This window comes from Diceros bicornis, chromosome 35, assembly GCF_020826845.1.
Source record: "Diceros bicornis minor isolate mBicDic1 chromosome 35, mDicBic1.mat.cur, whole genome shotgun sequence".
NCBI lineage: Eukaryota > Metazoa > Chordata > Mammalia > Perissodactyla > Rhinocerotidae > Diceros > Diceros bicornis.
The window spans coordinates 7,649,021-7,672,833 of record NC_080774.1 but is presented as its reverse complement, the minus strand read 5'-3'; the positions used below and the strand labels follow the sequence as shown (position 1 = coordinate 7,672,833).

The following is a 23,813-nucleotide window of genomic DNA, read 5'->3' as shown; positions in this document are numbered from 1 at the left end:
GCACCCTGTAGAGTTTTCTTCAGACGTAGACCGCCGAAGCAGCACAGGGCGGGCCAGTCCCGAAATACTACAACTCCCAGAATGCAATGGCGTCTCTCATACCCACTTCCGAGATTGCTTGGGTGCATGGCATGCTGGGACAAGTGGTTTCTAAGAGACTCTTAACTCATTGTTTGCAGTGCAGACTGGGATTTGTCCTTTGTAAACGGGAAGGAAGCACGTCTAGATCAGAATGTGTTAAAACGGTATGGGTTGTCTGTTACGCATCTAAGGCTGAAAAATCAGAGGACGACGCATGGTTTATGACAGATTCTGGTGTGCGCGCTGAACAGGAACAAGAAAAGAAAGAAATCCCGTTTTGCCACAGACTATCTTAGTGACTTTGGATAAACTATTTCAGTTTATTGGGCTTGTTTCACTATTTCATGAAAAACTAGCTAGGTCATTAGATTATTTTAGATTCGTCATTGTGGCTTTCGGTGGCTTCTCTCGTTCAATCATTCGGTAACATTTATTTACCACGTTCAATGTGCCAGACATTGTTCTAGGACCTGAGGATGCAAGAATGAGCAAAATAGAGAAGTTCCTGCTCTCATGGAGCCTACAGTCTAGCAAAGGAAAGAAACAAAAAATAAGTGTTCCCACTTTTGGGTCGAGGTGCATTTTGATGGGCATTCAACATATTAAGAAATAAATATCTGAAATAAAAATAGAAAATTATGGATATGTAACAAATTTTGCATAAGCTTTGAGAGTCAGTAAACTGAGGAATTGAGGTTTGAACTGAAATATGAAGTGTTAGGAGGGCAACATTGATGGTGAGAGTATGGAGGATGGAATTAAGAACATCCTCCACTGAAGAAACTTCATGTGAAATGAAAAGGCAAAGAGGAGAAAGATGAGGCTAGAGCATTAGGCTAGTACTCACAGACCACTTTAGGGATTCTCTCTCCACCCCCAGAATTGGGAAGTCATTTCAACATTTTAAACAGGTGGTGTGTTTGTGACCTGCAAATATTCATTTTGATAAGATGGTCCTGATTGCACGGTAGAAAAAGGATTATGGAGATGGAGCAAAAATAAAATTGAGTCTAGGGGCTGGATCCGTGGCCTAGTGGTTAGTTCCCTAGTGGTTAGTTTGGTGCCCTCTGCTTCAGCAGCCAGGGTTTGGTTCCCGGGCGTGGACTTAACACCACTATACAACTGGTTGGCGGCCAAGCCGTGTCGGTGACCCACATACAAAATAGAGGAAGACTGGCACAGATGTTAGCTCAGGGCGAATCTTCCTCAAAGCAAAAAGGAAGATTGGCAGCAGATGTTAGCTCAGGGCAAAACTTCCTCAGCAAAAAAATAAAAATAAAATAAAATAAAAATTCCCTTTAAAAAATGCGTCTAGTAGACAAATTGATAGATTTTTGTAGTCAAATCATCAAATGTTAGCTTGGATTAGGGTGTTGGCAGTAGTGGTGGAGAGTATAGACAGTCCCCAATTTACCATGGTTCAAGTTATGATTTATTGACTTACCATGGTGTGAAAGCAATAGGAATTCAGCAGAAACTGTACTTCGAGTTTTGAATTTGATCATTTCCCAGGCTAGAGATATGCAGTACAATACTCTCTCATGATGCTGGGCAGCAGCAGTGAGCCACAGCTCCCAGCCAGCCATGCCATCACAAGGGTAAACAATTGATACACTTAAAACCATTCTGTACCCATACAACCATTGTTTTTCACTTTCAGTACAGTATTCAATAAATTATGAGATATTCAACACTTTACTATAAAATAGGCTTTATGATAGATGATTTTGCCCAACTGTAGGCTAATCTAAGTGTTCTGAGTACATTTAAGGTAGGCAAGGCTAAGCTATGTTTGGTAGGTGTATTAAATGCTTTTTCAACTTACGGTATTTCCAACTTACAATGGGTTTATCAGGACATAACCCCATAATTATGTCCAGGAAGATCTGTAGATATTTAGAAGTAGAGGATATTTAAAACATAAAATTAAAGCAACAGAGTTAATTGAAGGGTTGTATAAGGAGAATGAGAGAAAAGGGGTTCTGAATATTTGCTAGGATTCTCATTTAAGAAACTGGTTGAATAAATGATCATTTGAGATAGAAAACAACAGATGTGGACTAGGGTTTGGGAGCAGAGGGAGTTCCATTTTGGTTATGTGGTACCTTGAGGCAATATTATCTTTGAAGGCAACAGAGAAGCAACTGGACTGGTGAACAAATTTTTGAAGCATTTTGGTTAGACATCATTTGTACACTGAAAGTAAAATTTGAGCCCCCAGTGGAGGTGTATATTAGGCAGCTGGATCTTTGGGTAAAGCTCCAAGAAAATGTCTGAACCATAAAGGTTAACATTTGGCTGGCCCAAGTTTTTATGGAAAGTAAATGAAACTATGATAGAGGATGCGATTACATAAGGAAGAATACAGAGAGAAGAGTCTAGGACTGAGTCTCGAGAAACTCAAAGGGCTAGGATGAAGATGAAACAACTACAGAAACTGAGGAATGGCCAGAGAGAACTAGGCGTGGGTTCTATAGAAATTATATTTAAGTGTATACATAAATCACCTTTTGGCTTATTTAAACTGATTAACTTGGAATGAAATATAAAACAACTTAATTTGTTTCCATCTCCTTCCACCAATCTACTTCTTAAATGATATTTAAGTTTTCTAAGCTTAATGGAATCAAAATCCACCATCACCAAAGTTGGAAACCTCATCTTTGCATTTGCCTTTTTCCTCAACACCTATACACAACTACCAAATCCTATTCTACCTTCCAAGATACCCTCAAAGCCAATTCTTCCTGCACTGTTCACCATACCTTGCTTCAAATATTAGTGTGGTCTTCTACTCTTACCGCCCTGCCTAGCCACCATGTCTTTAAAATATCTCCTGGACAGCAACTTTGATTCCTGTTGCTTACAAGGGTAAAGTCCAACACATCCACCATGGAGGACAAAGCTCTGAAACTGAAAGCACGTTAACAGCCAGGAAAAAGGGGTAACAAAAGGTTTAAGCAAATACTAGAGTGTCTCCCCTATAAACTCATTTCCAACTGAGCTAAGCAGTTAACTGTAGTCCCCCCAACCTGCTAGGACTCAAATAATTGCTTCTTAAAGTTTAATTATACAACTTAAAATTTCCAGTATGCTTCCCTCTAGATCTGTGCTGTCCAATATGGTTGCCCCTGGCTACATGTGGCTATTGATAACTTTAAATGTGGCTAGTCCCAATTAGGACGTGTTAAAATATAAAATACACACTGGATTTAAAAAGTATGAAAGAACGTAAAATCTCAACTAAAAATACTGATTACCTGTTGAATTATTTTAGATGTTATACTAATAAATCAAAATTAGTTTCATTAAACTCAGCTAAAATTTTTAAAATTGTGGCCAGCCCAGAGGCATAGTGGTTAAGTTCACGAGCTCCACTTTGGTGGCCCAGGGTTCTCGGGTTTGGATACTGGGCACAGTCCTACACACCGCTCATCAAGCCATGCTGTGGTAGACATCCCACATACAAAACAGAGGAAGATGGGCACAGATGTTAGCCCAGGGCCAATCTTCCTCAGCAAGAAGAGGAGAATTGGCAACAGATGTTAGCTCGGGGCTGATCTTCCACAAAAAAAAAAAAAATTTTTTAATTACTGCTCTAGCTGAATGTGGGATGGATCATATCATTCATAATGTAGGACGAGCTCCTAAAATAGTGTAGAAAAACGTAGGAAGATGTTAATGTGTGCTTTTATATCCACACTGCCTTACAAGCACATGAAAATTTTTAATGCAATTGATTTGAGAAAGTATAGCTAAACTGAAAAATGTGAATTTGTAATTATTCCAAAATGAAAAACCATGGTGTTATTTCCCCAGAAACTTGACTTCGTCACTGAAGCATGAAGAGCCATTTTTCCACAAAATTATTGTGCTCTGGAACACTAAACATTTACATTAAAAATCTTTATAATCATATAACCACTTAATTTTCATTATCACAATAACATACCTAACAACCAAGTTGGCCAGACTTAGTAACTCCAATTTTTAAAATAAAGGTGTTAAGTTTCACCAATATAAGCAGTCTTCCCTCGTTGTATTGTGGTACTACATTGGGCAGATGTTTTCCAAAGGATTTTCCTAGGGAAAGCTAAAAATTATGACTTTGTTGTAATGAAAGCAAATGAACTGCAAGTTCTGTAGTCCCCTCCCTCCACCAAATTGATGCCCTATTCAGTTTAGTGACAAAGTGGTTTCCTAATGTCTTAGTATTTTAGTTTATGCTAGAGAAGACTTCAAAGGGATAATGAGCAAAGGGCATACAAGGAACTTGTTATAAGGCACTTTATTAAAATAAAAGTGCTTACATCCCTTTCATGTATTAATCTATTTCCTGAATAACATATGGAATATTTAACAAATACTGTACACCAATTCTATCCTTTATAATAGTAGGAAAACAGTATTATTTGAATAAATTTGTTTACTCCTCCCAACTTCCTTTTACATTTTTGCTCACCATGCTATCACCTGAAGCATAGTTGTTCTTTAAAAAAAAAAAAAGGAATTTCTAGCAAGTGTTTTCTAATAGCAATTGCAAAATGCTACAGAAACCATAAAACAAATTCAAATAAGAGTTCCAGGTAACTTAAATTAACACCAGTTTTGAGAAAACCATTTTTATTATCATCACCACCCAGCTTATTTGTGCTGGATTATGTACCAAATGGCCAGATCTTCTAAGGAACATCTACGTAACATTTCTTTCATGTTTCAAGAGATGAAAATAACTGTACAAGGTTAAGTACAAAAGTACACAAGACAGCGTACACGGAAAATCCACATGAGATTTTATCCCACCTGTAGCTTTTATATATTTGAAAAGTAGAATTCATGAACTAAAAAATATTGTCCTTCTATAGTCCTGTCAAGTTTAATGGAAGTGGGTTTACCTGATTACAACACTAACACCAGTATCACTGATCTGATATTTACAAAAAATCGTATTTTTCAATAAATTAAAGTCAATGCAACACCCATGCAAGCTAGAATCCTAGCTGTTTGGTGAACAAGGACTGACATCAGAACCAGAAGTCTATAAAGTCCCAAACATTAAACGTGATCTTTTTCAAACTGCATCCATTCCTCGCATTGATGATGTGAAACCCAATCCCATTCCTCTTTGTGTGTGTGTTTGTGATCTTGCCATTTCATACTGAGCATCTAGATTTCTAAATACTTCTTCCTGTTGCTTCAAAGTCTTGTAACTTTCTTCATCAACTGAACTACATCCAGCTTCATCTTCACTCTAAATATCAGACATACAATATATTATTAAAATGAATTCAGATGGGAACAAAAAGTGCTTCTCTCACTTGACAATACTGATAAATCACATTTTTAGGATACATATTTGACTTCAATTACTTAGCTTCCATTCATTCACTCATTCAGCACCTACAGAGTACTGGGATAGAGCAGGATGTAACAAACATCAACTGCATTTAGTGGGCATGAGGAAGAACATGTAGAACATGCCAGACAGTGCATAAACAAATGCCTGAGAGAAGATTAAAGTAGGAAATGGAAATGGAGTGCTTGCTATTTTAAAAAGAGTAGGTGAGAAAGGACTCCAAAAAGGTGACATTTGAACAGAAACCAGAAATAAGAAAGAGTCATGTAGGCAGCTGAGAGAAGAACAGTGCAGGGTAGGGTAACAGGAAATGCAAAGGTCCTCTGGCATGTTCAAGAACAGCCAGCTCAGTGCAGCTTATTTTAAGGGAAATATCCTGTCAATGAAAAACCAAGTCCCTTAGTAACAACCAATGTCTGAGCATGTGTGGACCTTTCCAGGTTGTTGTATGAAATCTAATACCGTATCTGTCTATTTACACTTCATTCAGCAAAAACCCAATTTTCTATGTCTTTTTAGAAAATATTCCTTGAATCTTTAAAAATTAAGGTCTTACCCTACCAAGTACAGTTAACCTTAAATGAACAGTATTTCTTTTTTCAGCAAATTCATTAATTCTGTTTTATAATTTCATTTTTATTTACTAAAAGAAGCCTACAATCTCAAACAAGGTTTACGTAAGGTATAAACACTGAGTAATTATCAACAAACATGTTAATTTTAATTGAACAATTAGCACTGTCAATTAGTGATCAAAATATATTTTAGTTAATTCTGTGAAATTAATTCGGAGAACATAAAAAAAGCACTAAAAGGTACCCAGAGTAGACACATCACTGAAATAACTTTTGAGAACCAATGTTATCCTGAAAATGTAAGTTAACATGAATTTTAATACAAAGTATGTAACTCACCTTAATACCCATTAATTTCCTAAATTTGACGTTTTGGTCCTTGTTTCCAAAATTCAATTTTTCCCATATTTCAGCAGACTGAGATTTGTCCTGTTAAGAAACAATGAACTTTTAGAATATACTTTTAGAATATATAAAATTTACTATCTTTTATTAGGATATTAAATTTCTCCATAATACAGCCTAAGTAAAAGAAATAAGAGCATTTATGGCACTCTATAAATGGAGTTTATAATTATTTTAAGATTTCTATTATAGAGTAACGAAGCAAAGAAATATAAGTACTTCACAATACATCTTTTATGAAAAAACCTAAGCTAAGCAGCCTCTTTCCCCTTAATAGATACATGGTAATATTGGTTTCCTTTGAAAGCTTGACTTAGATCATGCATTTTTTTCCCCAGCATATTTGTGGCAAATAAAATTATTCCAGTCAGGTTCTCAAAAAAAAAGATAAACCAAAACTAATCTTTTCCAACCCAAATTTATTTTTCTAAGCAATTGCTAATTAGCAATAAATTACAAAAGGAGTAAAAGAACTTACCCCTTCTTTCTTGCCTTGCCAAAGCATTTTCCTTTTTTTCTCTTGTTCAGCAAATTTCATTGGATTCACAGCTGCTGGGTTATAATAGCTAGGTACAGCTATTCCGGTCTCTGCCAAAGCTTTAGCCTGCAGGGCCGCCATTTGAGCTGCCATAGCTATCTGAGGAGTTACCTGCGTTCCTGATGCCAATAGGGCAGCAACATTGAGAACAGAACCTCCAGTAGCTGCAGCTGCTGAAGAGGAGATAAGTATGGATTTCAAGACTAAAATAAAACTGACTTACAGTATTACATTTTTTATATGTGCTACTAATCTGCAAAAAGGCAGGATATTTTCACCAAATATAAAGAAATAAATGTTAGCTTATAAAGCAAATAACATTTTAGCAAACAATTATTGACTGTATTCATCGATGGACACATTTCTGTATATGATCCCTTATATATACTAAAACTTCATTTACTTCTCTGAGGATAAAGAGAATTGCGCAAATAGTAAAAAGGTATATGATTTCAATGGTAACTATGGTGCCTGTAGCTAAACTTACAACACACTAAAAACTTTTATTTGTATGGTTCTTTATAGTTTACGAAATGATTTCATAGACATCTCATCTGAAAATCTTAATAAACATTTAAAAACATTAAACAGGTATTATGCGCATATAACAGATACTAAGCCAAGGTTCTATAAAAGTTAAGTGCCATGTCTGGTATTTCCATTTTAAAGTGGCTGAGTCAATCTTCTGTAAAAAGAAAGACTGTTCTATATTACCTAATTTTCTGTCAGTCTGGAACATAAGCTTAAAAAGTCCTTAAATTACTAACTTTATGCGAATCCAGTTATGAAAGTTTTGTTATAATCATGTATTAAAAACAAAATGGCAGTTTTAGATTATTTTAAAAGTACCATTATTTACTAGGGATGTCAAAAGACAAAAGACACTTTCCAGATTACATTTCACACAATTCAACAGTAAACTCTCTCTGATCACCTTCAATCATCCACAGGCAATGTTTGTGTTATGTCTAAAAACTTGACTTCTTAAATAGTAAGATATATATATTTCAGTTCATCTTAATAAACTGCATTTCCAAAATCATAACTAAAAGACACGTGCAGTGATGGCTAAAGTGCTACATAAATAAAAGTAGTCACTATTCACTTGTCAAAATTATCTGCATCAAAGAAATCAGAAACACATATGCATAAAGATTTTATGAGGTAGGAAAGCAACACCAAAAATAAGATGTTCACACTACAACCATAAAAAAAGATGTTAACAACGAACTGAGGAATAATAATAAAAAATGTATACAACGAACTGAGGAATAGCAGATCATAGGCCATTTTCTTCCTATTATTTTTCTGAACTTTTCAAATTTGCTACAAAGAAATGCCGTACTTTCATAGTAATAAAAAAAATTACCTGCAGCTATTTCTTGTTGTTTTTGTTTCTCAACCATTTCTTTTTCTCGCTGTTCTTGTAACTTCTTTGCCCTTTCCAACCTGTCAAAGACAATTTAAATGAATTTAAAGTAACCCTCAATATAAAACCAATATTTATCTTGGTATTTCTCTATACATATACATGTATACACACAAAACACTTTATATATATATAAAATTTTAAATTAAGTTTAACACCTTCCCCAAATCATTATCTGCATGTGGGAAAAAAAGCAATCATTCTTAAGATAGTATCAGTCACAGTTACAGAATATTTCAATACTGGTTTTAAACATTTTTTTTGGCTGTGGAAGATTAGCCCTGAGCTAACATCTGTGCCCATCTTCCTCTATTTTGTATATGGGACGCCACCACAGGATGGCTTGATGAGCAGTGGGTCAGCCTGTGCCCGGGATTTGAACCTGTGAACCCCAGGCTGCCAAAGCGGAGTGCGCGAACTTAACCACGATGCCATGGGGCTGGCCTCTAAACATGTAATTCACTGGATAACCAAAAACTGGAATAGTTTTTATACAGAGTTCCCAAAGAGAATGGTTAAAAAATTAAAATTATTCAATCTTAGTGCTGGTTACAGGAGTAAGGATAAAATTAAATCTTGCAAACAACATATTGAGAGCTGAGTAAATCTTAGGGTAGGTTAAGTAGTAAACAATGTATACAGAATTACCTATATGCTTCTTGGGGGAGGATGACACAGGATAAGACCAATCAAAACATGCAGATAATGATTTTTGTATTTAAACAGACTTTATTATATAGTCTTCAAGTTAATAAAAATTAAAATGCCAAAAATAAAAAAGGCAAGCAAACCCTAAATGTCACTCTCTATAATCTAATAAAATGGGAGGAAAAAACTCAATATTAGAAAATTACTTCTAGCAGCTAAGGAACTGGAAACATGAAACACGAATTCATTCCAAAACGAAATAAAAACAAATTCTTGTTCACACTAAATTCACTAATGAATACACATACTAAATGTGCTGTCAATTAAGTATCTACTTCCTAGATAGCAAATCATAAGTAATATCATCTTCATAATGAGTTCCTGAAAAAGAAATCCCTTTTCTTCGAAGGATTCTGTGATTTACCAATCATAAGTTAAACACCACTCCTTCCTCCTCTAATGTGGTATAAAGGGGCAAGGACTGTGGGAAAAGGTCTTTTTGTTTTGGGGAGCTATGGGTAGTAAAATACAGTGGTAGTAAATTGGCATTTGTTTTACAAATCGCTGAAATTTACATAAAAGGAATACAATGATCTATAATTTTGTTCCCTTTTTATTAAGCATATATGCAAAAAAAGACACAGGATACACTGGATTTTGTCCTTAGGAATAAAAGTTTCTGATTAGGGGTCATATTAAAAACTAGGTTCATAGATATGAAAAATATTTCCAAAGCAGTTTTAAAATTCTGTTGTTATTTAAAACGAAAGAAGCTGGGGCTGGCCTGGTGGCGCAAGCGGTTAAGTGTGCGTGCTCCACTGTGGCAGCCCGGCACGCACTGATGCACTGCTTGGCAAGCCATGCTGTGGCGCCGTCCCACGTGAAGTGGAGGAAGATGAGCACGGATGTTAGCCCAGGGCCAGTGTTTCTCAGCAAAAAAAAAAAAAAAAAAAGAGAAGGAGGATCGGCAGATGTTAGCACAGGGCTGATCTCCTCACCAAAACAAAAAAACAAAAAATGGTCTACCTACTACACTTTTTTATTAACAAAAGACCTCCCTTCAAATTTCAAGGTAGCCAACGACTAATCTGGTATTCTGAAATTAGAGTATTTCACGTAAACTTGTCATCTGAAAATCACTATGTAGATTTGCTATTTTTTTAAGTCAAAAAAGTTTCAGATGCTAATAACAGCTTCAACTTTAACAAGAACCAAAAATTAAAAACACAATAAACTCCTAGTAATAAATAAGACTAAACTTTAGGGCTAAAAAAATACTGCTCAGAGCCGATGGACTGTTCTTTGTAAATTAGTTCAGATACTATAGTAAATTATTTCCTAATTCTGTTGATTTTAGTTTCAGAAAGAAAATACAATTGACTACTATTGGCTGAATATTTAAAATGGCCATTGCAGGTTTGGAATTAATACCATTCACTAAGGTGAATGGAATGAAGAAGGGGTGAGCTCAGACCTTTGCTGCTGCTGCTGTTCAGCTGGAGTTTCTTCCAGGCTGGGATCACAGGGCAGCAGCGCATCAGGTTACATTGTGATAACTGTATTTTTGTAACAAAAAAAAAATACAAACTCAATTTCATAAAGAAAAAAAAAATCAAAATCGCAAGAGTATAGTTTTCAGAATATGGGAAAACCTGCAAACAAGCGATTGGATTTTACTTGACTTCTTGCCTGTCTACGTGAGGTAGTTCTTTCAATGGTTCTGCAGATTTTAGTCAGACAGCCCTGTGTGTGTGGTCCCACAACTATCCATCTTGGAAATATTAAAAAATACAATGATTGGGCCGGCCCCGGGGCTTAGCGGTTAAGTGTGCGCACTCCGCTGCTGGCGGCCTGGGTTTGGATCCTGGGCGCGCACCGACGCACCGCTTCTCTGGCCATGCTGAGGCCGCGTCCCACATACAGCAACTAGCAGGATGCCCAACTAGGACATACAACTATCTACTGGGGCTTTGGGGGGAAAAAAAAAGGAGGAGGATTGGCAATAGATGTTAGCTTAGAGCTGGTCTTCCTCAGCAAAAAGAGGAGGATTAGCACGGATGTTAGCTCAGGGCTGATCTTCCTCACAGAAAAAAAAAAAAAAATACAATGATCTCCTTATGCTATCAGCAGTGAAGTTTGTGAGATCAAGTAAACTGGCTTATAATGTTTATTATTTGCCACATTCAAAATAAGAAAACTACTCACAGAATTCTACTTATGGTTTCAGAGACTGTTTTGAGGAAGAAAAAGAGTAGACAAAGCTGTTTTAGAGGCAAAATCAACAGTTTCTAAGATTTTAAAAAGTTTCAATTGCAAACAAAATCTCTAGGAGTCTAGATTTGAGAAAAATGAATCAGTTAATCATGAAGGAAAAAAGAGGAACTGCTGCAGACACCACAATCTTTCCTGTTGTGCAAATAAATCGATGTTTAAGATGAGAATTAACAAACCACTTACTTAGTTCTAGATCACAAAGATGCCACAGTATTCATGGTTAGATTTAATTATCTGAATTATCCTCTGACTGAAAGCATTCACTTTGTCCACACAATTGTCTACTTGAAGTTGAAATGGAAAAAAATGCATCAGATAAAAACATACGTACCTCCTAGCTAAAGCTTCTTGTGCATCCATTGCTGTATTTCTGCCTCTGAAGGGAGGGGGACTAGGAGTTCGGCTTAAACTTCTGCTAAATCTCCTTGGTTTTTCAATTCTCTTCTTTCTATCTCTGTAATAAATCATATTTTACATATCTCAGTATGGGCAAGTAATAATAATTACTTTGTTGAATCAAAATCAATTAGTCATGTGTCGCCTAATGATGTATTGGTCAATGTCAAACTGAACATACAACGGTGGTCCCATGACATTAGTACCATACAGCCTAGATGTGTAACAGTCTATGTACCATCTAGGTTTCAGTAAGCACTCTACGATGTTTGCATGACGACAAAATTGCCAATGATGCACTTCTCAGAATGTATCCCTGTTGTTAAAACAACACATGACTGTATTGTGATTATAAAACTAACACAATGAATTCAGTGTTCGAAACAACTCAAGTAATTTTAATAGTACTATTCATACCTGCACTTCACAAAAGAGCTGATCAAATGAGAATATGTAGGAATGCTATACAAGTATTTACACTTGTTCTTTATTGGTCAGAATGTCAGAAAAATATTTTATAATCTATAAATAAAATTCTGAGCCATAAACTAATACTCTCAGATTGACAGAAGACAAAGAGACCCTGTGAGGGGTCTATCTGATTTTATTCAAGATGATGAATACCTACCGACTTCTACTCCTTGTCCTACTCCTGCTTCTACTCCTATGCCTGTGTCTTGATCTTGAGCGGGAACGAGATCGGATCCGACGTTTTCTTTCCCTGCTTCTGGATCGTGATTTCTTCCTTTCTCTGCTTCTGGATCGTGACTTCTTCCGCTCCCTACTCCTGGATCTTGACTTCTTCCGCTCCCTGCTTCTACTTCGATGACGCCTGAAATTAAAGCACACAAATCTGTAGTTACTTACGAGTTGTGTCTTTTCAATTATAGACGTTATGAATTACTTATCTGTAGTGTATGCAATCAAAACAGGCAATAAACTACTCCGTACCGTGTATAGAAAGGATAACTGAGGTTTTTAATGGAAGGAGTTATAAACAAACTTTAGTCTTGTTTGATGATGCCTCCTAGGAAACACAGTAAAGCTATAAGATGTCAGAAATGCAACGCATCCTATCCCAATTTAAGATTTTAATAGTTTAAAGTCTACTGCCTTACCAAAATGTTTATAAAATTTAACAATGATACTTAATCTACCAAGGAAAAATTTTGACCAAATCTGATACTACACAAGTATATTCCCCACAGGAACTCCCAAATATGTGGTAAACATTGGCTTCTTAAGACAAAACAAAAATCCCACAAATCTGAGCCTCAACAGACTCAGTTTCTCAAAAATCTTTTCATCTATACCACAAAAGAAAATCTAGATTAGAGTTTAGCAGCAAACAAATCCCACATCAGCAATGTAAAAAGATTGTTATATTGGCTTAAACTATACATAGTTGAGCAATACGAATTTTTTCACTGCAACACAGATAAACCAAGAAGTGAAAGAAATATATAGTTGTTAATTGAATATGTTAATCATAATCATCTCTTATCATACCCAGCCTTGGACACCATTTTTGCCTTAACAGAAAGCAAAGCCCAAAAGACTTCAGCTATTAGCAGACATCAGTGGGCAAAGGAATAGCTCAAGTTAACAAAAAATATCAATTTTCTAATTAAGATTTTTTGGGTATTGCTGGGTTAATGAGAAGCTTTATGTAATTTAGGAGCTCTTTATAAGGCACTAACTTATAAACACCAAAACTTATTACCTTTCACGAGACCTAGATCTTGAGTGACTTCTGCCTCTCGATGACTTTCTTTCTTTGCGTTTGTGTCTGTCCTCACCATTTTCAGATGAATTTAGCCGCTCTCTTCCTTTATCAGAAGAATGTTCTTTGTCATTATGTTCCTCAGACTTGTGTTTCTTAGAGGATTTATCTTTGGATTCATGTCTTCTTGCCTGTTTTAAGAAGAAGTTGGTTCTTTCAGGAAAATAGTGCAACAAAGAGAGTTAGTATAGGTATCAGTAGACAAAAATGTTGTGATGCAACATTAGTAACCTTAGGAGTGTGTGGCAAAAAAATGATCTAGTTTCACATCACCCATATGTTGCAGATGTATATTACTAATTTTACTTTTCTTTATAAACCTCCCAAATGCAGTTTCCTCCCCCAAATATTTCCAATACCACAATTAAAACAATAATTTTCAATGGTGAAATAATATTAAACAACCATTATGTCAGAAAAAGAGGAATGCCTGATGTCTCTTTTATCAAAAAGAATAAGGGAAGTACACATAAAACAAAACTTTCAAATTTTTCAAATCTTTTAGAGAAACAGACAATGTATAAACATCAACTTATAAACCCAGAGTACATATTAAGTTTAAAATGGTAACGATAATGAAGACAATAAGGACACAAGGAAATGCACCAGAAAAACGCATTTCAAATTAGGTAGCTAAGTAAAATTAATCTAAGTATTAATATTTTCTGCAATTTCAAATTACTTTGCGCAGAGTTGACGTGTCCTTTTTATAGCTATCCTGTCACATCCTCTCTAAAAGACGGCTCTTGATTTTTCTCCCAATGTCTAAACTGTGAAGCAATCACTTTTCATCTTGCAATATCCCAACAGGCTTGGAGTTCTATTACATTTCATGTACCTAGGGTAGAAAATGGCAACCGTATCTGTTTTAATTTTTATGAAATAAAACTAGATATAACATAATTAATCCCTACACCATTATACAATACATACTTCCCCCATAATCTCAAAGATTAAACACCAAGGCTTTCACTTTCACAACATATGCATTCAGAGACTGAACTAAAATTAATTGTATGATCAAGTCTCCATCCTACACCCACATACTAAATTAGGAAGTGCTAAACACTAAATTTCCCCACATTAAGATTTATTGAATCCATCTTGTTACTAAGGCTTAAAATCCTAGACATCTCAGAATCACAATTTAAATGCTGGAAGGAAACTCAGATCCTCTAATTTTGTACTTTATGTATGACTAAACTAAGATCTAAAGTCACAAAGCTACATAGCAGCAGAGCTGAACCCAGACCTCATGTTCTTCTGATGCCCAGGCCACCACTTTTCCACCACAACTGGACACATTTCATGTTTCTCAAAATAGGCCATAGCATATTTCTTTCTACTCAAGATTAACTTTTCTTAAAAACAAAAAACTTAGCCAAACATTTTGGAACATGCATGATGATATATCTGAAAAGAACCATAGTATGTAATTTATTATTTTGCAGAAAGTTATGCGAGACCTGGAGACACAGCTATATTTTAGTTTCATTGCCAGTTCTCTTTTACATGAGCTTATAAAAGAATATTTCCTTGATTTTGCCATATAGCAGCAAACTGGTAAAGCTTTAAGTGGTTTAACTTTCAAAGGTTTTAGAATTTATTTCAAGCCAGTTTTCCAAACATAACATTATTATTGAAAAAAAAAAAAAAAAAAAAAAAAAACCATTAAAAACCTTAACTGATTTAAGATATACTTAAGGGAAATAGGAGTTTGAATGACTAATAGTTACCTTATCATGAAGTAGGCTTATTATTTTGCTATCTGAGTCTGCAGCGTCTTCAGTTCAGTCTCTTCGCGCATTAGCACGCTGAGTATGATTTATTATAGAAATGTTATCATGTGAGCTAAACAAAATAGTCATTTTCACAAAAACTCTCCTAAATTAAAAATTTAACAGAGCTTCCATTAGGGGAAGAGGTGAAGTCCCTGCCCACATTTGTTTTAGGAGTCCCTTGCCCAGCCCCCATAAGACTCTTCTCCTCCCTTTTTGGCTGCTACTTCTGTTCTTCCTTGTTGGCTCTTTCCTTGTCTTCTCAGGTGGGTGAGCAAGTTAACTCCTCTGCAACACAGCTGCTGCCTTTTTCCACAAGTTTTGCTGTCACCGCCACCTTTCCAGCTGTCTCTCACCAACACTTTTATTTCAAAATTCAATACTACTATTAGGGAAATTGAACTAGTTCATTAACGAAAAGAGGACTCTTGCTATCTTCCCTAAAGAAAAAGTAGCCCATAGATATCTAGGGTACTGCTACTTAAAGATGATTACTATTTAAAAATCCTGAGCAGTTGTCAGGCATAAGGAGACTCGGGACCTCAGATTAATGGAAGCTCTGTGTGACAGGCCTAAAAAAACGAATTATATTCTTCATATGAAATTTTTATTGTGAATATTTTCACAACATAATAAAATTAATAGTTTTTGAATGAACTTTTCATATAAACAACTATCTTCTTGAAAAATGATGAATCCAAATCATGCTTATTTTATAACTCAAGTAACCTTTTAAATTTCAAGTTTTGGTACTTACCTTGACAATATATATATTCACACAAACATTTCTACCAGATACTTTACAAGTATTTTAAAGTGCCTATTCACTACAAAGTGTTAATTACCTCTTTGCTTCTGCTCCGGCTCCTGTGTTTTCTTCCTTCAGTATCTGCGAACACACAAAAATTCACCATAAACAAAAATACAGAAACATCTCAAACACAAATTCCAATATTCATATACAGAGCAATTTCCAGTCCATTTGGCTAACTAAAGATCCTACTTACTAGTCATCTTCCAAAGACTCTATTTTTTATAACAGGAATGGCATTATTCTACTACATTAATACTATACATATCTGAAAAAAACCAAGCAATCTGAACAAACCAGAATATAACCAAGAGACAGAAATAAGCAAAAAGAGTTCCATGGCAAGCCAAAACAAACATCGTCTTTTAGAAGGCTACAGAGTACTAATATTTTACAAAACATTCTGACTAGCCCATCTTGTTTCCTAGTCCATACCAAATTTATAAAGGGGCTTATTGGAGATAAACAATTAAGAACAATAAAAACAAATAAAGAACGCAAAAGAAAATAAACAGGTTGAATTATATTTGGTGTGTTATAAGTAGCCAAAAGGATGTTATAGTTTAGAAAAATTTCCATTCAAAACTGGTTATAATACTGTAGTTTCAAACATATAGATAAAAACTACATTTGAACCACTTTATAGATGATTATCCAGGGGTGCAAAGAATAAATAACTAGAGCCTAGGTCTTAAAACTTTTAAACTCATTACTATTCTATGTATCACTTAACCTCTTCATTAAATAGTAATATTATTTAAAAAAAAAAAAGCTAAACAGAGGCCAGCTGGGTGGCACAGCGGTTCGCGAGATCTGCTTTGGCGGCCCGGGATTCACCAGTTCGGACCCTAGGTGTGGAGCTACTCACTGCTCATCAAGCCATTCTGGGGCAGTGTAGGAGAGCTGGAACTCTATACAACTATGCACTGGGGTTTTGGGGAGAAAAAGAAAATAAAGAGCAAGATTGGCAACAGACATTAGCACAGGGCCAATCTTCCTCAAAAAAAAAAAAAAAGTAAAACATCATGCTCTCTATAGCACTTAAGTCTAGTTTTCTTTTCCTTAAGTAAATGAGGAAGGAACATTTTAAAAGTCAAACCTCTTGATTTAGAACTATTCTAACATAAGTTAAAAAAAAAAAAGGTTAAAAATATCCTTGTAACTTACGTAAAAGGATGTTAAAGTTCAAAATAATATACTACTGCCCAGACTATATCTTTCAAAATATTATTTTGCCAATGTTGAAAACATGGAACTTAAACATCTTAAGGTTAACAAATAGTTACTGTGACACAAATTTAAAAATCCAGTTTTGCCTTTGGACAAATTATAAAACCTCTGCATTAGGACATTTGTATTTCTCATAATTGAAAAATTCTCCAGAAAATTACCAATGTATTTTCTTTTTTTTTAGTGAGGAAGATCAGCCCTGAGCTAACATTTGATGCCAATCCTCCTCTTTTCTCTGAGGAAGCTTGGCCCTGAGCTAACATCCATGCCCTTCTTCCTCTACTTTATATGGGACGCCACCACAGCATGGCTTGATAAGCAGTGCGTCAGTGCGCGCCCAGGATCCGAACCGGCAAACCCGGGGCTGCCACAGTGGAGCACGTGCACTTAACCGCTTGACCCACCGGGCCGGCACCCCCAATGTACATTCACTATCCATTTTTCAACTGGGAAGAACACATATTAACTACATCAATAAACTAAATTTATGTCTTATACACGTCTATATGGATCATAACAAATGCTGGTAGTGGTAATTACCATTTCCAACAATTCATACCTGACTTGCGTTTTCTTTCTCTTGACCTTGATCGTGACCTTGAATAATGATGTTTTGAGGCTCTAGGAGAAACAGATACATCTGACTGCTCTTTTTTCTTATCTCTATCTGGGGATGTCTTTTCTGGGGCTAGTCCATCTCGTTCTGTATCACTAGCCTAAAAATTTAAAGAAAGATGATTATAAGTTTTTAATTACATTTAAAATGTATCCAATTTCTTAAAAGACAGGGAGGGGAAGGAAGATAATCACCCTTGAGATAAAATAAAATCAATAAAAAAACAAACAAAATCAATAAATCAGAATGGCTGATTTTCAAGTAGCTAAATATGCTCTATACCTGATAAATAAGCCTGAATAAATTGAAATGACCAACCCAATACCAAAGAGAGACATGTTATTAGACTGATATGTCTTTAATTTTTTAAATCATTATTTTTATAACTTTCAAAACAATGGGGGAAGGAAGGAATAAGCGTTCCAAGTATTTCCAATAAACATTCAAGCAGAGAAAATACAGTCCATTTTAGATTGAACTCAGCTGACTTTACCAATAGTTTTTTTTACTTTTATTTTTTAATTTTATTTATTTTTGCCCCCAAAGCCCCAGTAGATAGTTGTAAGTCATAGCTGCACATCCTTCTAGTTGCTGTATTTGGGACGTGGCTTCAGCACGGCCAGAGAAGCGGTGTGTCGGTGCGCGCCCGGGATCCGCACCCGGGCCGCCAGCAGTGGAGCGCACACACTTAACCGCTAAGCCACCGGGCCGGCCCAATACTTTTTTTTTAAATTGGCATACATTAAAAAGCCATTTTAAACGCACTATTAAAGGTTGAAGAGACTCAAGACTGTAAAATCTTAAAACAGCAGAGAGAATGCTTCTAAAATATTATTTAAAAAAACGGAAAATTAACTTACCTATCTGAGAACCCAATCTTAATTTCATTAACCCTCTTACTGAAAACAGCCCCTTGGCACAGTGCTGCTGCAAAATATGGTCTGCCTCTCCTCATATATGCTCTGGGCTATGGAAACATTAAGTTGTTTCTGCTTTAAAGCATTTTATAAGTTATCACAATATAAATTTTTAAAAAATTAAAACAGTACTCAAGCATACCCACTCTTTCCCAGAGACCTGCTTTACCCAAACAGTAGGTTCCTTCATCTAAGTATCAGTTCTTTGTTTTCCAGTTTACAGGAGGCAATTTCACCTGGCCTGCTCATAATATAGTACTCAGCACAGGAATCAATCAATAAATGTTTGAGAAAGAAACAAATTCCAGTTATTAATTATTTTTCCATTAAAAAAGTACTTCTGTGGCTCTGCTGAACTGTGTGGTCCAAGTTACAAATAACAAGAGTACCACAAAGGAAAAAATTGATTTAAATGAGTCACAGAAAAAAGCTTCAAGGAGAAACTAGAACCTGAAAGCTCCCCTGATTTTGATAAAAGGCAGGGGAAACAGCTCCAGTGATATGTGGAAGATGGACAGTGGTGACCTATCTGACGAGAGAGGAAATACGAAAATAAGTCAATATGCCTGGGGGGTTGATTACTCAAGACAAGGGATGGCAAACTATGGCCCTTGACCCTTGAGCTAAGAATAGTTTCTACATTTTTTAAAGGGTTGTTAAAACAAGCAAGCAAGCAAGGAATGTGACAGAAGCTGTATGTGGTCCACAATGTCTAAAATATTTACTATCTTGCCCTTAACGGAGGAAATCTGGATTGGCTAAATTGCGAATCATTATATATTTTCAGCAGGAGGAATAATCACAGGATAATGTACTTCTCTTTCCCTTAGAAAAATTAGTCCAGAAAAGAAACACCGAGGAAACTAAATGGGGAGTATTTTAATAAATGAGGTGTAAGAGGTTTCGTTACTTCAAAACTGTTTACTGAGGGTCAAAAATGTGCCAAACTCGATGCTAGATTCCAGGAACAAAAATTATAAATTAAAAGGAAAGGATTTACAGCTTAGTTGGGATGAAAAACACGAATTATGTGTTAAGCCTCTAACAATGGTACAAACAAAACAAAACAGTAAGAAACAGAAAGAAGCAACTAAATACTGAGAGGCTCTCATTAGAGCATATGTACTTCTCCAGTTTTCTACCTATGGGTGATTTCTGGAATCATAAAATTTTTGTGCTGAAAAGCTTTCATCCCTTAGAATCGAGTTCAACTTTCTCATTTTAAAGATGAGATCCAGAAACATTAGATGACTACCCTAAGATGGTACTCTTTGCTGTCTACTATTAATAAATGATGCAGTGTTACACAATTAAGGATGATTCTGATTTTCATAACTCATATTGGTCATTTTCTTTTATTCTTGTTCTCATCACTATCCTTAAGGACGATTTCAGATACGTCTATGCTGTGCTAAGCGTTCGTAAAGCTTACACTTGGTAAAATAAAAGCAACTGCAAAAACTTTAAGCACTGCTATCACTTTGCAGTGCATGCCATTTTTCTGCCAGACAGCATTCCTGAACCACTGGCATATCCCATTCTCTTCTACAGAGATCATGACTAGAACTGAAAATCTTTCCACAGAAAAGTCAGCATCTAGCCCAGACAGTAAAAGTTTTCAGTCAATGCTTAACATCACAGAAGCTTGGCAACAGGGAAGTCAAATGCCCTAGGTTTAAGGGAAGGCACCCTGTGATACAGGCTAATAACTTACATCCAACAGCCATTTTCATCTGTAAAATATCCAACAGGACAACAGCAAAAACCATGGTATCACTGAACAAATACGAATGATAGGTGGCCACTTAGCCCATGCATAACTTTTATTTCTGGAGGATATTTTATAGTAGCATAATGAAAGTATCCAAAAAGAATCAAGTGAATTTTAAAATTTCCCTGAAAATTTCTAAGCCTTATTTCAATTTAGTAGGGATCTATATAAAAATCTCAAAAATGCTAACTGCAAAACTGCTCTCTACTCTAGTATTTGCTCTATTAAAAGCCCACTATTGTTTCTTAAAATTTACATATTATTTAAAACCCTAATAACGTTCAAGACATAGTATATCAATCTTTTTCCAGTGCAAAGAAGGTACACTGAATTTAATACTAGGCCACTTCTCCAGGGAATTGTGTCTCTTTACTGAACAAGGACACTGCAGAAACAAATGTTTGAATTGATTTCAGTTTTTAAAATATTTGAGCCCCAAGTAAAATAACGCTACCCTTTAAAGTACATTAAGAGGCCCAAAACCCTATTTAAACAAAGGAAAACATTAAATCGATTAGCTGCACAAATACCAAATGCCTGCCTACTGTTTGAAACCTTATTAAAAAAAAAAAATCGGTTCTAAATTCAATCAAGTATGGGGGCAGGGGGTGGGGGGCAGAAAAACCATTCTTTCTAATTCGAGATACCCCAATTACCACAAAGAGTAAACTACAAATTTTTCGTTATGTTTAATAGCCGTCTTTATTTTCGAAAATGGGAAAACATAACTTGTCACTGAGTGGAAAGGAATGCAAAATGCTTGCATTTTTCTTTAAAACAGGCTAAGTAAAAATGAAGTAAACACAATAATACGATCCATCAGGGTTGGGCATCTTACACCCGAAGCAGACTTACTGTTCGGAAGAGATAATTTAAGACCTGTAGTTTTTATTTAAAATTATATGGGTCAATGAAAGGTTCTTAAATTTAAAGGAACAACGCCAAAAACAGAGCTTGATGATAATGCCTCACTTCAAAATTATTACATCACGAGGCGCTTCGGAATCGGAGCATCAATCAGAATTCGTAGTTCTAAAGCCTGCTCCTAATTAAGTCGAATTTTCACCCCCTCTCAGCAACACCTTCCCCAGCTCCTTACTAAGGAATAAACTAAGGTTTTCACAGACGATCGCTAAGCGAAATCAAGCCACTAGAACCATCAAAGCGAGCGTAGGCAAAAAATATTGCTACAAGACCACTCTCTTCTCCCATTCTATCCCTTACCGACACCGCCTTTTTGACTCAATACTTTTCAGAGACGACCCCTGATTCCCATTCTCTGCCCCAGTCCTTGCCCACCACTGACATCAATTCCCAGGCCCTCACGAAACTCAATATAAACCACTAGCCAGAGTGAGTAAGCTAAACTGGAGGCAGTTCCGTGGGCCGAAAAGAAGGTAGAGCTGGGAAACAGATGAGAAAGTTCTGGAAGAAAAGACACTCCCTGCCGCTCCCCACCCCCACCGACACCGCCTTATTCCCCCTCCCTACAGCAGGCAACCATGATGGCGGGCACAGAACAAGGCCGCGGCGCCATTTTGTCCACACACGCGCGGACAACAGCTCTGGGAGCCGTACAGCCACTCTTTGGAGAGTGGTAGAAACATATCCCTGGCTTTAAACTGAGATTCAGCACCTACCGCCATAGTCCAGAGTCCTGGCCGCTACGGCGGCGCCTCCAGTTGCCGTTTTAAACAGTACCGGCCGCCTCGACGCTTCGCCACAGACTAAATCGCTCGCGCGAGAGACCCGGATGGCACAAAGGCGAAGAGGCCCGGCACCTTGCACAGCTTGCTGGGAGGAAAAGGGGTGGTGATAAGAGTTTCTATAGCAACGCGGTTCGAGGCGGTGATTGGCTGTTCTTTTTGAAGGGGGCGTTAGAGAGCAGGGCAGGGCCAAGAATACACCCTAGCGTGTGCGCCTGGAGAGCGGAATGGGTAAAATTTAGGGTGGGGCGACTTCCTATGTCGATTCTAAAGCAATCTTGGCCTCCCCCGGCCGCCGTAAAAGGGGTTGGGCTTGGTATTCTCCCGCCAATTTAAACTCGTGGGATGGAACCTGAAGAGATTAGGGGTGGTTATGGAAGTCAGGAAGAGGGGCAATTAACTTGAGTGTTCCTCTTTAGTCTCTTCAATTGCAGGTGAGGAGGGGGAGCCGCGCTGCTGTAGGGATCTGGGGGTGGGTTCAGGTCGAAGTAGCAGCGGCGTCAGGTCAGTTCCGGGTGTTTTCCCCTTAAGACTCTGGCGGGAGAGAGGTCGGAGTCGGTTCTTGCTGGCGCCGGTGTCCAGCTGAGAGCGTTTATGCTTTGGAGGCCTAGCTGACAGTTTCATTTCGCTGAATTCATTAATCTATTCTCCACAAAGCAGCCAGAGTGATCTCAAATCGTTAATCATATCATGTCACTCGTTGATTCGTTTAGCTCCCTCAATATTGCGTTCTTGCTGTGGCCCGGCAGCCGCCTCAAACTCGTTCCAGCCTCTGAGCCTTTGCACTCGGCCTGCATCGCTCCTCCTGCTGAGCTTTTCATAGTTGGCTTCTTGCTATTCGGGTCTCAGCTCAGGTGTCATCTCCTTCCCTTCCCAAACAGGTCCTTCTTACGCGGCCCTCCCTCCCATCCATCTGAGCGCTGTTTGTTTACTTCAACTTTTAGCATGGTTTGTAATTGTGCGTATACGTATCCTTTTGTAGGGAGGCAGTATAACAGCAGGCGTGGATTTGAGTCGTATCTAGCTACATCATTTATTCGCTTTAGGTGACCTTGGCCGTTTATTTAATCCCTGACTCGTGTTTCTCAGCTGTAAAATGGGCTGTTGTGCAGATTAAATAAGCATTCAAAACTATCTTGCATACTCAGTATGTGTTTACTATTTTATTTTTGTCTGTCCTTCCTACGAAAATATAAACTTCATAATGACAAAGACCTTTTTCTGTCTTCTTGACAGCTATAGTCCCAGCTCCTAGAACAGTGCCTAGCACATAGTAGGTATTCAGTAAACATCTGTTGAATGAGTGAGTGTGACAGCCCTGGGAGGTTGATAATATTTCTCTATTTTTACAGATGCAGGACACGGAAACCCATAAAAGTATTCACTCCAACCTCTCCCTCCTTTCTTAGTCTCCTCCCACCTCCCACTCAAACGCCACTCACTAAAACTACTGTCTATTCCAACATGTTTTGTTTCTGTACCCTTGTTTACACTCTTAG

General features: G+C 36.9%; 2 protein-coding genes across 8 annotated transcripts in view; one reads left to right on the top strand and one right to left on the bottom strand.

Annotated features, from left to right (window-relative positions):
- Window positions 1-146: 146 nt before the first annotated feature.
- RSRC2 (arginine and serine rich coiled-coil 2) lies at window positions 147-22,373 on the bottom strand. Of its 7 annotated transcripts, XM_058531348.1 has the most exons (11): window positions 22,249-22,371; window positions 18,781-18,887; window positions 17,864-18,020; window positions 16,109-16,152; window positions 13,426-13,638; window positions 12,331-12,534; window positions 11,638-11,760; window positions 8,325-8,404; window positions 6,896-7,128; window positions 6,352-6,441; window positions 4,354-5,332 (listed from the first exon to the last, which is right to left on the bottom strand). In XM_058531348.1, the coding sequence occupies exons 3-11, from the start codon at window positions 17,942-17,944 to the stop codon at window positions 5,153-5,155; spliced, it is 1,248 nt and encodes a 415-aa protein (XP_058387331.1). In that variant the 5' UTR covers window positions 17,945-18,020; window positions 18,781-18,887; window positions 22,249-22,371; the 3' UTR covers window positions 4,354-5,152. The 7 variants fall into 7 exon arrangements, with proteins under 7 accessions (XP_058387334.1, XP_058387331.1, XP_058387332.1 ...); XM_058531349.1 differs by lacking the exon at window positions 18,781-18,887 and having other exon boundaries at window positions 6,896-7,125; window positions 22,249-22,372; XM_058531346.1 differs by lacking the exon at window positions 18,781-18,887 and having other exon boundaries at window positions 6,896-7,125; window positions 13,426-13,616; window positions 22,249-22,372.
- A 278-nt stretch (window positions 22,374-22,651) lies between these two features.
- Window positions 22,652-23,813, top strand: part of KNTC1 (kinetochore associated 1) — a 71,131-nt gene continuing 69,969 nt past the window's right edge. The window contains exon 1 of the mRNA XM_058531329.1: window positions 22,652-22,748. The gene's annotated coding sequence lies outside the window, so the exon portion shown is untranslated. The remainder of the gene's footprint in view (window positions 22,749-23,813) is intronic.

What these genes read in the sequence shown, in the direction of transcription:
- RSRC2 (XM_058531345.1), bottom strand. An exon ending in CAAGAAGCTTTAGCTAGGAG is followed by an intron (nt 8,405 to 11,637) that starts GTACGTATGTTT and finishes TGTCTTTGACAG; the next exon opens with GTTGGAAAGGGCAAAGAAGT. An exon ending in ACAACAAGAAATAGCTGCAG is followed by an intron (nt 7,129 to 8,324) that starts GTAATTTTTTTT and finishes TCTCCTCTTCAG; the next exon opens with CAGCTGCAGCTACTGGAGGT.